Genomic DNA, 18104 nt, shown 5'->3' with positions numbered 1-18104 from the left:
CTGAGACTTGGCTTTAGTGTCATATATTGGGGAACTCTGAGGACACTGTGTGAATTCTACCAAAACAAAAAAAAACGCTGTCGCCGCAGGGGCGTCAGCACTGCCAACACATACATCAAAACTTAATAATACTGAAATCTGCAACAAAATCTTAGTAAAAGAAAATTATAACAATAATAATGTAGTTCACTGAATAATAATAATAAAAAAAATCAGCAACAGCAGGAGGAAACGTTGTGCAGCACAAGCTTTTTTTGTGAACATTTTTTGTGGGAGTCGCGGTTGGCCTAAGGCCTCAGCACTGCACTGACCCGCTCCATGAACAAGTAAATTTTGTGAACGAGTGGATGAACTGTGTGTGATGGGATGGATCTAGGCCAGGGAAAAGGTTTTCTCATTAGATTTGTCTCTCTCATAATATTGTGATAATCCTTACAGGGTCAAAAGTCACCACCAATCTGTCTCTTTGCCTGAAGGGGAGTGTGTGTATGAGCGAGTGTATGTGCGCGTCTGTTTGCGTGAGTTTTAAATAAGTTCTCCGCAAATAAGTCAACCTCACTGGGAGAAATGTTATTAACAGATGTCAGTAAGATCCACACAACATCACAGGTGTCTGACCGCAGCATTAAAGAAGAATCAAAGCCTCAAGTCTGATCTGATAAACAACATGACTGACTTTTTTTTTTTTTTTTCACCTTATTGTTATGGTACAGACAAACGTCAAAGGAAGCGTATGCCTTACAGCTGTTAAGAGTGCCGCGAACCAAATCTGTAAGCTAAGCTGTAAAAGGCCTAGAGCAAAAGACTGAATAAGATCCCACTACAGCAGTGCAGATCCATAAAACTACACAATCTATTCACAGCTTTTGCTGTTAAATTGTGTACAGAGAAAACCACTGTTTATGGCAAAATTAGGGTCGACGTTTATTAATGCACTGCGAAAAAAAAAATCCAGTAAAATATCTACATTTTTTAAATCGCAAACCTCACCAAAATCTGTTAGATTTCTCTGAAAGCTTAGATATCTGTACTGGGAAAACAAGACAAAATTACTATGCAAGTAAATGATTTTATTGCAGTGTGATGCCGCGACTGATCCACTTGAATAAGCTGACTGGTGCGGTCAGTGCACCCATGTGCATTTCTGTGTAAAAACAAAGTCATGAATTTCAAAAAGTGCTCTTCTAATGTCAATCTTAAAGACCTGCCGTGAACAGCTCAGACAAACACATAAATATTCAGTTTAGTTGCACAAGCTGTTGCTGGTTTAGTTTTGTTTGAGTAGTTTGCTGGTGCTTGCCCTGTATCTGAAGGTGTTTATATATATATGCATGTATATTGTGTGCTATAAGAATGACTGGTGGGTCAGTCAGTAAGAGTAAGTGTGTGTGTGTGTGTGTGTGTATGTAGGCATTTCTTGAGTAATAACTCTCTGTCTCCTCTTTTCCTCCTCCATGAACCATGTCATGGAATATTTGACCCGGTTCCATCACAGCATTTGTAAAAATAAAACAAAACAAAACGAAAAATACCACCATCCCCTTGTGAAACAGGGAGGATGAAGCGTGTTTCAGCGTGTGTTTATGTGAAGGGACTTGTATGTCTTTTTGCTGCTTTAGGCTGACCTTTTAAAACCCGTTGTTGAGGGACTTCTAAGTCTCCTTGATCAAAAAAACCCCAACTGAAACTGAAAAGTCAAATAAAATAAAAAGAGAAAACCATGAGACAGGAAACATTTTACTTACAAAATGTCTTTTTCCAAAAAAGACTATTTACAAAAGCTTTTGCATTTTCAAAAATCCTAATTATATTTTCATTAACAGGGTCTCTAATAAAATGGAACTTTATATTCAACATTTTTTCCCAACATACATTATTTACATAATCTCGGGCCTTAGAAACTAAATTAAGAAGAACGACAACAAAAAAACCCAACCCTAATCGAAATCTTATTTTAAAAATCTATTTTACGAGAAAGCTACAGAGAAATATTGGGCTTCCTCTGATTGGCTGCGCCGGAGGCCAGATGCAAATGCTGCTAATTTTAAATTAGCATAGGCGTAAACACACCTGCCGCCACTGTTTGCTGTTTATCATTTCACGTGCGGGCCATATAAAAATAGATCTAGCACTAGATTTTCCAAGATGATATGGTGAGCTTGTTTTGATTCTCTGATTCGTGGATGATTTCTTTTTGTACGCAAACAGGGATAATTTATGTGCATATCTGAGAGGAGGGAGAGGTGAAGGCATAATTTCACGTGTTCTGTATGTTGATGGATTTTTGGCTTCTGCATGGGACTGCTAGAGTCCATGTCTACATCCAAACAGACAAAAGAAAGACATGTTAGTGGACTAAATTATGCAAAGATACGAGTTAGCATGTTTTTGTGACTGAAAAGAGGCCATAGGCTCATGGTGTAGAGGCAAATCCCTAAAGATGTTTTTGACCTACAAACCTTTGGGAGATAGAATAAGAAAAAAAATAGAAGATACAAATATTATTCAGCACTTCACGCATCACTGACAACAGATAGCAAATAACTACTTGTGTTCGGCTGAGAGGAGAGACAATTTCAACTGAAACGATTCTCAAATGAACAAAAAGCAGACTGGGATTTGTGGAAGGTCTGACACTGGTGTTTACATATTAAATTCCCTATTTCACTCACTCGCTTTTCCACCGAGAAGCTGTTTGTTACTGACCCGTGAACACCAAAGTGTGTTTGAGTGCGAGTGTGTTTTTTTTGTTCAATTGCCTCTACAGCATGAAAAAAGAATGAGTGTCTGGAGAGACGCGAGGAAATGAGAGGACATATTGAGTGTGTGAGGAAGAGAGCGGCATTCGTAACAGTGTTTAAGACATTTTCTTTGAGCGACACACTGTGAAAGCTGCAAGAATCGGGTTGATACTGATAAAAACAAAACACCGTGATGGATTGAGAGATGAAAAGGAGACAAAAAACTAAGCGAAGAGTCGTAACGGTACAAAAAAAACACACAAATGAGAGCTTCCTGCTTTGTGATGTCACTCTAGCGTCCCTCTGTGATTGGTTGTCGGCTGTTCTTCAGCAGTGAAGTCCGTGCCTGAGTGCCACGCAATTTGGGGAGGTTTTCTGCCGTTTCACACACGTCGAGAGCGACCGGCACACACACGTACACACAGTGTAGTGTTCGGAAAAGGGACGGAGGGAAGGAAATCTGAGAGGAATATCATCCGCGTAGTCTTTTTCATTCCTCTTCTTCCTCTCCATCCTCTCGCACACGGAGCAGACGGGGTTAGGTAATGAAAAAAAGATTCAGGATACCTTACAAAAACGAGTTCTTATTGCGCTTGCTTCGCTCTCGCTCTCTCAGACTTTGTAGTAGATATTGGCGGGGCTCTGAGGCGGCATTTCCTGCACTATGTAGACGGGGTGCCCATAGTCTCCGCTCACTTTTTCATAGTGTGGACAGTAGTTATTCTCTGTTGTCCGCAGGGGGATGATGATGTCACTCGGTTCTGAGCCGGCCTGGGCGGCTCCTTTGGGCGTGGCCAGAGTGCTGAGTGACAGGGCAGTCCCGCCTCTGGGCTGCGAGTGCTTGCGGGTTCTCTTGCGAAGCTTGAGGAGCAAGACGATGAGGATGATGATGATGAGGAGGAAGATGACACAGCCGGCTCCGATGGCGGCGAAGAGAGCCGGTTTGGAGCCGAAAATCCCCTCCACCGAGCCGGGACTGTTATCCTGGTTTCTTGTGTCTAAAAGAAGGAAAAAAAAAAAAACAACATTATGAGCGTTGCACACTTGTTTTTGCTCTTTCATCAATAGGAATGACGTTAGCAACACACGCTCCCATTATCAGAGTTTAGAGTTGCTCTCTGTTGTCTGAGGCAAAGATAACTGACGATGGCTGTAGAAACAAACTTCTGAGTTTGTTAGCATTGGCACTGAGCTGCTTTTAAAGTAAATAAAACTGTTGCTGAGTTTATTGTTGCGCTGCCAGCTGAAACAGCTACCCATGCTAAATAGGCATTATGAATACACATTTTTGCTTGACAATAAAATCCTTGTTGTCAATTATGTTTAACGGCCGTATGAAACTAAACAACACACACCCAGATTGGAATAATCCTTTCAAACAATACTACCAGCAATGTTAGCAATGAAAAGTATAACTGGGTATTTCAATGGGAAAATTTGCATTTGTAGGTTAATAGTAGGGATGGATTACAATAGTCAACTAGTCATCCAGTAGTTGATTCACGAGTTCACCCTTACATCTAATCTGGTTGAGTAAACAGTAAGCATATTTTGGCGTGCTGTCCTGGGGGAGGGCTCCGAGCCCGGAACATGGCCCGAACCCAGAGAACTCCCCCCATCCCAAGTGTGGGATGAGGATAGATTAAGAGTGAGGAGTTGGGGTGGAGGGGGGATGCCGAAAAACAGTCGAATGACGGAGGTAAGACGGCTGTGTGCATATATATATGACTTCTGCTAGATTGGATGATTACCTAGACGAGTTGCACCTAATTAGCCAAATTAGTTGATTATCTGATCGTGCTCCTCCCGAACTTTGTTATCAAACATCATTTAGTGAGGGTGACTATCTACACTACCGTTCAAAGTTTTTTGTCATTTATTCCTTGTGAGTTTTCAGCAGCCATTTATTCAGTCAAATCATGCTAATATATGGTTCTCAAGAAGCATTTCTTGCAATTATCGATGTTGAAAGCACTTAATATTTTTGTGAAAACAGTTTTAAAAGAAAAATGACTGACCCCTAATTTTGGTAGTTTGTATTTCAAAATTTGACATTTGATACATGTATTTTAGTATTGGTGCTCTAGCATGCTGACAGCTTACTATGCTTTAGCTTCACAGCTTTAAAAAAAGCACTCTAACATTAAATTCACTGTTTTAAAGCAGTGCAGCACTTTTGTGATGTGTGTGACATCACAAGTGTTTTAAGACGTTCAAAAGTTTGGGATCAGTAAGATTTTTAAGTTTCTTATGCTCATCAAGGCTGCATTTGTTTGATTAAAAATACAGGAAAAAATGTAATATTTTGAAATATTATTCTGATGTAAAACACCATTTTTTTATTTTAATATACATTCAAATCTAATTTATTCCTATGATCAAAGCTGAATTTTCAGCATCATTACTCTGGTCTTCAGTGTCACATGATCCTTCAGGGTCATCATTATAATGTGCTAATTTTTTATCAGTGTTAGAAACAGATATTCTGACAAATATTCTGTGATTTCTTCTTTGATTAATAAAAAAGGAAAAAAAAGAAAAGAATTTATTTAAAATAGAGATCTTTTGTAACAATATAAACTACCATTTAAACGTTTGCGGTCAGTAAATTTTTATTCTTTCTTTTTAAAGAAATTAATACTTTTATTTAGCAAGGATGTGTTAAATTGCTAAAAAGTGATAGCAAAGACTTGATTGTAAGAAAGGATTTACATTAGTGCTGTCAAATCGATTAATTGCGATTAATTGAATTCAAAATAAAAGTTTGTGTTTACATAATATATGTTTGTGTGCTGTGTATTTGTATATATAAATACATAAACATACATTTAATAAATATTTACACGTATATATGTATTAATATTTATACTATATATAAATATAAACATATATTACATTTATTTCTTAAACATATACATGTATGTGTGTATTTTAATATATACATATAAATATACTTAGCACATACACGTTATGTAAACACAAACTTTTATTTTGGATTTGACAGCACTAATTTATATTTTGAATAAATGCTGTTTTTCTAAACTTTTTATTCATCAGTGAATCCTGAAATAAGTATCACAGGTTTCAAAAAATATTTGGCAACATGGATAATTATAAAAAATAATAAATCAGCATATTTGAATGATTTCTAAAGGATCATGTGACAGAGATTTGAGTGATGGCTGATGAAAATTCAGCTTTGCATCACAGAAAAACATTATATTTGAAATGATATTAAAATAGAAATTTCTGTATTTTTGATCAAATAAATGCAGCCTTGATGAGCATAAGAGACTTCTTTTCAAAAGAGGTCTTGCTGTTCCCAAACATTTGAATGCCAATGTAGTTGCAAGTCACAATGAAATAGAAGTAGCAACAGATATTTTTCCATATTGTGACGTACATTGACGTAAAAACACAGAAAGAATATAGGGTGGGGACTTTCAGTTGGTGGTTGATTGGATGGAGGCAGATCTGACTGTGAGCTTGAGGTCGACTGTAAGAAAGTGGAGGGGTTTAAGCAGACTAAATAACTGAAGAATGTCCAAATGGAATCATGTGATCCTGAACCTAGCTTAATTATACCAATTAGTCAACGAGTCATTCATATAACCCACCGACTAGCCCATTTTGAGAAGATGCAATAGCAGTTAACGTCAGAGTCTAATGTGTCCTCTCAGAACTGAAGAATCTGACCTCAACAGTCTGTGCAATGTGATCACTGCAGAGATGCAGCGTGAATCTCTCTGTTCTTTCCTAATGATTCTGTCTCTCTGTTTCTCTCTTTCTTTCTCTCCTAATGAAGTTTAGACCTCCCGTAGGTTAATGGCTGCTAGGACGTGATAAAGACATGCTACATTAACTCCTGTCTCTCTCTTGCACACACGCAGCTGCCTGAGGGAGGCAGTAGCTCTGCATTGCTGCATTTCGTAAGCTGGCTTTCTTAGTGGTAGATCTTCGCTGCTGAACTCTGATCAATCTGTCCTCCGAACATCCAATGTCATTTATAGGAGAACACCATAATCGTCATCCCAAACCAGCAGATGATTTGCATTTCCTCACCTTTGCCGGGCATTACGGATCCTTTCCCATCCGCGTCTCTGCCTCGGTCTCGATCTCGATCTCGATCTGCCTTGCGGGAAGGGCTGGTTGTTGGGTCCTTGATCTCATTGTCCCGGTCCTGGTCTGGGAGGTCCGGTAAATCTGGATCTGGTGCATTTGGATCTGAAACATACGATCACATACATAACAAATTAGGAACAAAAACATTCAAGGAAATGAATTTCAGTACAGCATATGTTTGAATGTATTTGTTTAGATTTTATGATCCTTTTATGTCTAACTTCCTGTTTCTTCTTATGAGTCAGAGTACCAAATCTTAGTACAAAAACTATGTGTGTTCCGTGTGAACGTATATGAAAAACTGTGTGGACGGTATGAAGTAATGCTAACTTAGATAATGTTTAACTGCAATCTAATTGGCGGTTAATGAGTCAGCTGACTTAATCATCCACCAAATGAGTTTTAAATGACTTTACCTTTGGACATGCTGAAGATAAAGAAGGTATGTGTGTGTGACTCACCTTGGCCCACTTTCATGATGATCTTCATGGATCTCGTGCTACAAACCCCACCTTCTCTGTTTTCCAACCCCTCCTGTGTTCCATTAGAAGTTGCTGGAGAGAGAAAGAGAGAGAAAAAAAGAGGGGTTTTGTGATTGTCGTGGTGAATTAGGTTTGGATTTATAGGACTTTTGATTGGACTTCTTGCTGCAAACCAAGGCAGGAAAAGGAAACCCTAATTTACCTCTATAAATCACACGCGCAAAACACAAGCACATGCAAACACACGTATACACATGGTCTTTGGCTAAGGACATGCTCATTTAGCCCTTAAATCAGACATTGCAACCTAATATTACCTTAGAAACATCCAAAAACAAACTAACGTTTGTGTGTGTGTCTCAGAATATGGACAAGATGAAAAAAGCTCCAGTGTATTCTCCTGTTACTAGTCTCTGATAGTAATCTGATCCCATGGGAATGCGCAAACACACGCGCACACACACACACACACACACACACACACCGCCGTGCAGTAAGAAAAGCCATGTGTATGAATTTTCTCGCGCAGGCCCAGAAGCCTCAATGTTTCCTACAGAATGATCCCTGTGAGTTTGAGAGATGGGAGACATGGGCAGGCCTAAAAATATGCCACGGTGTGGGCCATGTTGCATCTCTGCTGTGTGTCTGAGAAAGACACAAGTGTGAGAAAGTGAGCAGGGCACACACACACGTATATATACAAAACACAAACACACACTCCCATTATGTAGTTAAATAAACCGATATTGTCACAGCAGGTGATCCACCTTCATTCAATTTAACCCCCAATTACACTCGCACAACTTCACGCACGCACACACATACACATTATTAGTTTCCATTAGTTCGTGCTCATTAAGAGGTGTGAGTGAGAAGTGCTGAGAGTGCATGTGTGTATGTGGAAGCACTAATGAGGAACTATAGAACAGGTAAGATAAAAAAAAATATGCTTATTCACAAAAACACGCACGTTCACAGCCATCACACAGACTAGGAGTCCTCACTTGAGTTGACACTTTAATTTAACTTTTTTCTTAACTGTCAAATAAACAAGATCATTTTAATTTGAAAGTTTTTTATGTTTTCTTGCTAAATTTAATCATTTCGTACACCAGTACTTTTTGTGTAAGTAGTGTACATAGTGTGTTTGCACACATGTTAGGTGTATCGCAACTGTGAGTACTTGTTTTATGTACTTGTTCAAATAACATGATTCATTTTAAAACAGTTAAATTCAAATGGAAAACAGCATATGTGACCCAGGACCACAAAAGCAGTCATAAGGGTAAATTTTTTAAAATTGAGATTTATGCTGAATAAATAAGCTTACTATTGATGGATGGTTTGTTATGATAGCAAAACATTTGGCCGAGATGCAAATATTTGAACATCTGGTATTGAGGAAATCACCTATAACGTTATCTAAAGGAAGTTCTTAGCAATGCATATCACTAATCAAAAATTAAGTTTTGATATAGTCATGGTAGGAAATTTACAAAACACCTTCATGGAACATCATCTTTACTTAACATCCTAATGATTTTTTGCATAAAAGAAAAATCTGTAATTTTGACCCATACAATGTATTTTAGCAACTAAAATAGTTGAAAATGCAAAAATGAAACAACAAAAATGACAAAAAAAATACATTTGACCAAGCTGTGATACCCATTCTGCAAACAAATTACTAATAAACTGGTTTGTTTTAATGACTAAGTGATAACAGATCGTAAACTTGCTAGTGAGTAAGCAGACTGAATCAGAATCATTTGTTTTGAGTGAATCATTCAGATTCATTACAGATACCGCAACTGACTCCCTTAATTAACTGTTAACAATTTGTCAAATGTCTGATTTGAACTGAACCATTAACCATTAATTCAAGATTCTTCATAGCAAATTTATAGATGTTGAAATCATTACGAACGCAATTTGAAAATATATTTTTTTTAATAGGCAGAACTATTCTTAATAGCGTAGTTCACCCAGAAATGAAAATTCTGTCATTAATTTTATTTTTGCTGGGCTTCAGACAATAAAATAATAACGAGAGAGCCAAATATGTTAGGGAACATTTAAATATTTAAGAGCCAAATTACTTTTCAGCTGCCAAATTACAGAATCTGTCATATTTATGCGCTCAAGTGATCCGTACATATTAATGCAACTGTTTTTTTAACACAGTTCACCCAAAAATGAAAATTCTGCCATTAATTACTCACCATCATGTGACATCGGTGGTTCAACCGTAATTTTATGAAGCTACAAGAATACATTTTGTGCGCAAAGACAACAAAAATATCGACTTTATTCAATTATTTCTTTCCTTCCGTGTCAGTCTTTAGAGCGTGTTCACTCAGATGTCACATGGACTATTTTATTGGTGTCCTTACTACCTTTCTGGGCCTTGAATGTGTCAGTTGCGTTGCTGTCTGTGCAGGGTCAGAGAGCTCTCAGATTTCATCAGAAATATTTGAATTTGTGTTCTGAAGATTGAACATCTTGCGCGTTTGAAGCAACATGAGGGTGAGTAATTAATGACAGAATTTTCATTTTTGGGTGAACTATCTCTTTAAAAAACAGTGTGGCATTAATATGGAAGGATCACTTCAATGAGAGCATCAATATGACAGATTCTGTAATTTGGCAGCTAAACAGTCATTTGGCTCTTAAATATTTAAATATTCCCTAAAAATATTTGGCTGTCTTGTTATTTTTTTTATTGTCTGGAGCAAAAATACACTACTGATTTACCCTTCCGTTTCCACATTATCATCACTTGCAATGGAAAGTCTTTTCTTTCTTCTAGTTACCACAGCTTTGACCAGTATTGGCTTTATGAAACTTTATAGCGGCAGTATGGATCTGTGCTCAGAAAGAGCGACGAGAGACTCCAGTGAGGGAGAAAGGCCAGGGCACCGTGCTTGTGAATGGCCCTTTGTGGGCGTGTATGGGGGAGGGGTGATGTGTGTGGTTGCTAGGAGCTGCTATGATGTCATGCAGATTGAGATGTATGGCAGTAGGCAGAGTGCCAGTCTCCTTACGGTAGCGCCATGCCAACCTGTCACCGTGCCAACGACGGAATAGCATCACACGGTGCTGCTCTACAGACGAACACACACACACACACACACCCCATCCTGACTCCAGCACACACTCACTCCAGGCTAAAACACAACACACATTCCAGACAGGCAGGGTAATCCCACCCTGTGTACTGTTAGCAATAGGATGGATTTGCTATGAAGCATTTTTGTGGCCACATTCTGTTGTCACTACATCACTGCTGGATTTTAGCTGGTCAGAACAGTTCGCTCTTAATCGTTTCCTGCCCCTGTGCACTAAAAAAAAAAAAAGTAAATTTGCTGCATGGATGGAATTAGACGATTCATTTCTAGTCAGACTCATGTCGAAATGAATTCTAAGAAGAGCAAAATCATTACAAAGAACAAAGCAGGTATTTCTAAAAAGAATAGAGCGTAAACACACAAATACACAAATCCCCAAGGGCCACGCTGGGAGATTAACATGATTTAGATTTAAAACAAGGTGTAAACACACATTAGAAAAATGTGAAGGGGCTGGGGATTTACCATCTGCCTCTATGTGTTTGTATGTGTGTGTGTGTATAAGAGAGAGACAAAGAATGAAATATTCAGTCTTGTCACAATAAATATAGTGTCGCCCCAGTTAGCATCTCTTATTGACTGACATATAGTGTGGGTGTGCTTTTTGTGTGTGTGTATCAGCATTTGTTTGTAGCTGTATTCTTTTGCCACCATGGAGCCATCTCATGCCTGCCTCATATTTTATCAAACACACACACACACACACATATCTAGACTTGTACACAATCCCTGAAGTAGAAAAACACAACCAAAACACAGTATTATTACAGTATTTTTGGAGCAGTATTTCCAGGTCGCAGCTTTGCAGTGAGAGTGATAGACAGATATACAGTGATAATGGCCATTTCAAAAGAATTTTTGGGTAAATAATGCAATTTAATGACAGCAGATAATATATATAAAAAATAAAACATGTAATGGATTTGGCTACCCTGTTCTGACAACTAGTAGCAAGTAATAATAATTTTTAAGTATAATTTTAATTAATAATTTGTTCAGAACCAAAATGCAAAAGTTGATTTAAAGAAATTACATAAAATTACACATAAAAATAGAAATATATATTAAGCATTTCAAAGTTAAAATGATAATAATACAGAATAAAAAACTAAAACAATAAAACAATAAAAAAAAACTAAAACAATAAAGAATAAGGCAGATAAAACCAGTAACAAGCAACAAGAGCAGAAAATTAAAAGAAAATGAATATGCTTAAAAATAAATGAAAGAAAGAAAGAACAAAGGAAGGGTAAGGAAGACTAGAAGAAATTTTCATTCTTCCTTTCTTTCCTTTTCTTCCTTCTGTTTTATATTCTTTCGTTGTTTCTTTCTTTCTTTCTTATGTTTTAGACCTATATTTCTTTCTTTCTTCTCTTTTTTTATTTCTTCTCTGTTATGGCTATTTTTTTTTTTTTTTATGATTATATATATATGTGTGTGTGGCTATATTCCTTTCTTTCTTTCTCTTTCTTTCTTTATTTCTTCTCCTCTTTTATGCCTACATATATTTCTTTATTTAGTTCTTTCTTTCTTTTATGGCTATATTTCTTTATTTATTTATTTACTTTCTATATGGCTATATTCCTTTCTTTCTTTTTCTTTCTTTCTTCTCCTCTTTTATGCCTACATATATTTCTTTATTTAGTTCTTTCTTTCTTTTATGGCTATATTTCTTTATTTATTTATTTACTTTCTATATGGCTATATTCCTTTCTTTCTTTTTCTTTCTTTCTTCTCCTCTTTTATGCCTACATATATTTCTTTATTTAGTTCTTTCTTTCTTTTATGGCTATATTTCTTTATTTATTTATTTACTTTCTATATGGCTATATTCCTTTCTTTCTTTTTCTTTCTTTCTTTCTTTCTTTCTTTCTTTCTTTCTTTCTTTCTTTCTTTCTTATGTTTTAGGCCTATATTTCTTCCTTTCTTTCTTCCCTATATGGCTATTTCTTTTTTATTTCTTCTCTTTTATGGCTATATTTCTTTCTTTATTTATTTACTTTCTATATGGCTAGATTCCTTTCTTTCTTTTTCTTTCTTTCTTGCTTTCTTCTCCATATGGCTATTTCTTTTATTTATTTCTTCTCTTTTATGGCTATATTCCTTTTTCTTTCTTTCTTCTCCTCTTTTATGCCTATATACATTTCTTCATTTAGTTCTTTCTTTTATGGCTATATTTTTTATTTCTTTATTTTCTATATGGCTATATTCCTTTCATTCTTTCATTCTTTCTTTCTTCTCTTCTTTTATGGCTATATATATTTATTATATGGCTATATATATTTCTTTTCTATGGCCATATTTTCTTTCTTTCTTTCTTTCTTTCTTTCTTTCTTTCTTTCTTTCTTATTTCCTATGAATAAAATAAAGAAAAATAAATAAAAAATTAATTTCTTTTAGTCTCTTAAGTCACTGTAACGAAAGGCAGTATTGTTGTTAATAACAAAAACTACAAATAATAATAATAACAACAACAACATTAATAATATTTGTAAAATTATAGTCGTACTGTTAAAATTCCTTATTCTAGTCTCCTAAGTCACTGTATGAAATCATACTTTTATTATTAATAATAATTTAATACAGTAGCTTAAGAGACTTGGGAAGTTCTAGTCATAGTATGAACGTTTTCTTTTCCCCCAAATATTAAAGATTCTAACATCAAGGACTGAATAATAGTTTGGTTTTGAAGCAAGCGTTGAATATTCAGCTGCATGGCTCAGGATTTGTACCATATTTTCGTGTGTGATCATGCAGCTGTTAAATCAACGTGACAGGCCCTGATTGAGCTGAAGTTCCCCCATCACGTCTCACAGAATGAGAGTATCCAAACCTCAATGAACACGCTTCAAATGTTCACAACCACAGCTGAGTCAGACTTTCGAAACGAATATTTTTGACAACTGTAACATTTTACGTTTCAGTCGGCAGAGCTCAGTGCTGTTTCCCTCGAGTCTCTGACTGATGAGTAACTGAAACAAAGAGCAGACGGAAAAGCCGCTCCGTTGAGTGAGTTAGCCACAGTAGCCAACGGCTCCGGTCTGAGCCTTCAGGGAAAAGACCACTGTAGTCGCAGAAAGATCTGAAAAACTGCTTTGTGGGAGACAGACAAACGATGTATAATGGAGCTGCTAAAGGTTTTCAGGCTTTCGGTGGGTGAGCATGTGTGTTTGTCTGTGAGATTTGGGTCAGTGTTCATTCTAATGCAGTCGACATGACACACAGAGCCAATGACAGGTCACTCTAACACACACTCACTCACAGGCACACACACATGTACACAACTCATCAGATCAGACACAGCTAGATTAGATCTTCTTTTGCTCCCAGAAGCTCATCCAATCAGATCGCTGCACTGGTCCAGCAGTCGCATAACGGCCGACCTTTAAATCCGCAGGACGAGCAGCTCAATGGGAGTGTGTGTGTGTGTGTGTGTGTGTGTGTTGTGGAAGAAAATTAAAATGCAATAACCATCCAGCCTCACCGACTTCCCGGTAATTCTACATCCAAGTACAGACGGAAGAACTTAGCGTGAATACCAAAATCATAAATTTGTCTTCTTTGCAAACAGGTTTAGCGTGAGTGTGTTTGTCCTAATGGTGTGTGTGTTTTAGCAGTGATTGTTTGTTATCTTCAACAAAGCTTATATTGTTCCAGTAGAAAATCCTTCAAAATGAACCAACACACTCATGAGGTTTGACGAAGAGACGAATGAAACTAGAGGAGGCTCGGCCTGCTGTTCCTCTCTCTCTCTCTCTCTCTCTCTCTCTCTCTCTCTCCATGGATCACTGGACTGATGGAATTCAACACTTCTATCATGTAACCACTCACTCCTTTCTTGCAGCTTGTTTCTTTTTTTCCTTTCTTCCTGTTTGTTTTTGTTTGTGTGATTCCTTCTTTCTGTTTATTCATTTTTTTCCATTCTTTCTTCTTTGTTGGCATTTCTTGGTTTTCTTCCTTCGTTTCTTTGTTTTTCGTGCCCTTACTTCGTTCAGTTTTTTCTCTTACAGTTTTCATTCTTTCTACCCTTTCTGCTTCTTTTTTCTTTCCTCTTCATTTCTTCCTTTCTTTGTTACTTTCTTTTTCTTCTTTTCTTAAGTTTCCTTCCATCCTTTTTTTCTTTCCTCTTCCTTCCTTCCTTCCTTCCTTTTTTGTTTCCTTCCAACCTTTTTGCTTTCTTTTTCTTTCTTTCTTTCTTTCTTTCTTTTTTCAGTTTTCTTCCATCCTTTGTTTGTTTGTTTCTTTTTCTTTCTTTCTTCAGTTTCCTTCCATCCTTTGTTTTTCTTTCTTTCTTTCTTTCTTTCTTTCTTTCTTTCTTTCTTCAGTTTCCTTCCATCCTTTGTTTCTTTGTTTGTTTGTTTGTTTCTTTCTTTCTTTGTTTCTTCAGTTTCCTTCCATCCTTTCTCTTTCTTTCTTTTTCTTTCTTTCTCTCTTTTTCTTTCTTTCTTTCTTTCTTTCTTTCTTTCTTTCTTTCTTTCTGTCTTCAGTTTCCTTCCATCCTTTCTTTTTCTTTCTTTCTTTCTTTCTTTCTTTCTTTCTTTCTTTCTTTCTTTTTCCAGTTTTCTTCCATCCTTTGTTTGTTTGTTTCTTTTTCTTTCTTTCTTCAGTTTCCTTCCATCCTTTGTTTTTTCTTTCTTTCTTTCTTTCTTTCTTTCTTTCTTTCTTTCTTTCTTCAGTTTCCTTCCATCCTTTCTTTTTCTTTCTTCAGTTTCCTTCCATCCTTTGTTTCTTTGTTTGTTTGTTTGTTTCTTTCTTTCTTTCTTCAGTTTCCTTCCATCCTTTCTCTTTCTTTCTTTTTCTTTCTTTCTTTTTTTTCTTTCTTTCTTTCTTTCTGTCTTCAGTTTCCTTCCATCCTTTCTTTTTCTTTCTTTCTTTCTTTCTTTTTTCAGTTTTCTTCCATCCTTTCTTTTTTTCTTTCTTTCTTTCTTTCTTTCTTTCTTTCTTTCTTTCTCTTTCTGTCTTTCAGTTTTCTTCCATTCTGTCCTTTCTTTTTTCTTTTTCTTTCTTTCTTTCTTTCTTTTTCTTTCTTTTTTCAGTTTTCTTCCATCCTTTGTTTCTTTCTTTTTCTTTCTTTCTTTCTTTCTTTCTTCAGTTTCCTTCCATCCTTTCTTTTTCTCTTTCTTTCTGTCTTTCTGTCTTCAGTTTCCTTCCATCCTTTTTTTTCTTTCTTTCTTTCTTTCTTTCTTTCTTTCTTTTTCTTTCTTTTTTCAGTTTTCTTCCATCCTTTGTTTCTTTCTTTTTCTTTGTTTCTTTCTTTCTTTCTTCAGTTTCCTTCCATCCTTTCTTTTTCTCTTTCTTTCTTTCTTTCTTTCTTCAGTTTCCTTCCATCCTTTGTTTCTTTCTTTCTTTAGTTTCCTTCCATCCTTTCTGTTTCTTCTTTCTTTCTTTCTTTCTTTCTTGACTTTCCTTCCATCCTTTCTGTTTCTTTCTTTCTGTCTTTCTTTCTTCAGTTTCCTTCCATCCTTTGTTTCTTTCTTTCTTTAGTTTCCTTCCATCCTTTCTGTTTCTTCTTTCTTTCTTTCTTTCTTTCTTTCTTTCTTCAGTTTCCTTCCATTCTTTTTTCTTTTTCTTTCTTTCTTGACTTTCCTTCCATCCTTTCTGTTTCTTTCTTTCTTTCTTTCTGTAGTTTCCTTCCATAATTTGTTTGTTTGTTTGTTTCTTTCTTTCTTTCTTGACTTTCCTTCCATCCTTTCTGCTTCTTTCTTCTTTCCTCTTTCTTTCTTTCTTTCTTTCTGTTTCTTTCTTTCTTGACTTTCCTTCCATCCTTTCTTTCTTTCTTTCTTTCTTTCTTTCTTTCTTTCTTTCTTTCTTCTCTATATGGATATATTTCTTTTTTTCCCCCTCTATCCTTCCTTCTTGTTTCTGTTTATTTCATCCTTCCTTCATTGTTTCTGTCTTAACGTTTCTTCCTTCTTTTCTCTTTCTTTTTTTTACTTCATTCTCTTTTATGGCTACATTTCTTTTTCTTTCTTTCTTTTTTCTTTCTTTCTTTCTTGAGTTTCCTTCTATCCTTCCTGTTCTTTCTTTCTTTATTTTACCCTTTCTTCATTATGTTCCTTTTTTAATGTTTCTTTGTTTGCTTCTTTCCTCTTTCTTTACCTCTGTCTTTCTTTAGTAAACACTACCACCCATTCTCTCAAATTATCTGTAAGTAAAGAAAATGACCAGCACATTCTGTTACTGATCGTAGATGGTAATCTGTGTTCTCGCAAATTAGACCATTTCAAAACAACAGCACAGACCATTATGCCTATTATATTCAGACCATATTAAAAGCATTTCTAGGTAAAGTGTTTTGTGATTAATGAAGCAGAGGGGAGAGCAGAGTGTGTGTGTGTTCCCTACAGCAGTAATCCAGATCTCCCAGAACTCAACATGTACAGAAGCACGTTTCATTCGGATCCTAACCTTGAAGACCTGCTTGCCCTTGCCATATTTTTAACCTGTGCGTGTTAGAGAGAGAACGGAGATTGTGCACAATGGGATTGTAATTAAATGTCAATTAGTCTCTGTTCTGATGTCTCTCTAATACACACACACACAGACAAACACTCATTACATGCATTAGCTTCATGGGTAGTGTGACCCATCATGCTTCACTGACCTTCATCGCCTACTGGGACATCCGCATGGGCATCACTACAGCAACAGTGACCATTACTACAGCAACCACATCCATACACAGCGATCATAAGACAGAATGACACACACACACACACAGCAGAAATCTTGCTCGGTTTGGTGCACCTGGTGCTCGACGTCCCATAAGACAAAGAACGATGAACTCCCTGTATTATATTGCTTTCTTTCTCTGTCTCTTTCTTTCTCTCTCTTATTCGCTTGTGCCTCAAAGGGGAGAAAAAGTTGTTTAGCTGACTATGTCTTTTTGTACTAGTACTTGCCAAAGAGGTCAAGATATACCACAAACACAGAACTGAAATTTTCATCCAATGTTTGTCTGCAAAGCACAACAGATTTGCAGTGTGTGCTTGTGTCTCACTCTTGTGTATCAAGTATTCAGAATGAATGTTTACAATAAGTGCTCGCTATAATTTAAAAAACGCAGTTTATTATTCAGTTGACCTCACATTTGCACGTCAACAATGCCTGTTCAGAGTTCAGAAATTTGGCCCACTCAGTCACAGTGAGGTAACTCAGAGGAAGCGAGATAGATACTATTATTCCAAACACCAGAATAACTAATGATAAGAGTAAAATGCTGGAAAGTCTGCCAAACCTTGTGCTATTCCTGGCTGTGTGCAATACGCTCTGCATATCCTTCAGAAGAACCCAACGTTAGAAACTGGCATCTGAAGTTCTGCTTTAACGAAATCCCTGTTAAAAATTCTAAGTATATAGATAGATAGATAGATAGATAGATAGATAGATATACAGATATAGTGGATGTTTACACAGGAGTCTTAAGGACACATTAACCTAAGTTAATAATATTAAAAAAAAAAAAAAAAAATCTCAAGAAAATGAATAAATAAATAAACTTGAAAAACCTAAAACTTATACCTCCATTTGCTTGCTTGCTTGCATGTTGCTTTAAGGCAAAATTGCAACAATTTAGATTTATAGATTTTTTAGAATTGCTAAATGACATTTGTTCCTATTGTTTGATATTT

At 36.2% G+C, this 18104-nt stretch overlaps 1 protein-coding gene across 1 annotated transcript in view; it reads right to left on the bottom strand.

Annotated features, from left to right (window-relative positions):
• Window positions 1-513: 513 nt before the first annotated feature.
• efnb1 (ephrin-B1) overlaps window positions 514-18104 on the bottom strand; it is a 43239-nt gene continuing 25648 nt past the window's right edge. Inside the window, exons 3-5 of the mRNA XM_051109513.1 lie at window positions 7325-7417; window positions 6804-6965; window positions 514-3739 (exon numbers count right to left, since the gene is read on the bottom strand). Of these exons, the coding sequence (XP_050965470.1) occupies window positions 3354-3739; window positions 6804-6965; window positions 7325-7417 (641 nt within the window). The 3' untranslated portion in view covers window positions 514-3353. The remainder of the gene's footprint in view (window positions 3740-6803; window positions 6966-7324; window positions 7418-18104) is intronic.

This window comes from Labeo rohita, chromosome 5, assembly GCF_022985175.1.
Source record: "Labeo rohita strain BAU-BD-2019 chromosome 5, IGBB_LRoh.1.0, whole genome shotgun sequence".
Taxonomy (NCBI): Eukaryota; Metazoa; Chordata; class Actinopteri; order Cypriniformes; family Cyprinidae; genus Labeo; species Labeo rohita.
The sequence above is the reverse complement of the archived record's forward strand: the minus strand, read 5'-3'. Positions and strand labels throughout refer to the sequence as shown.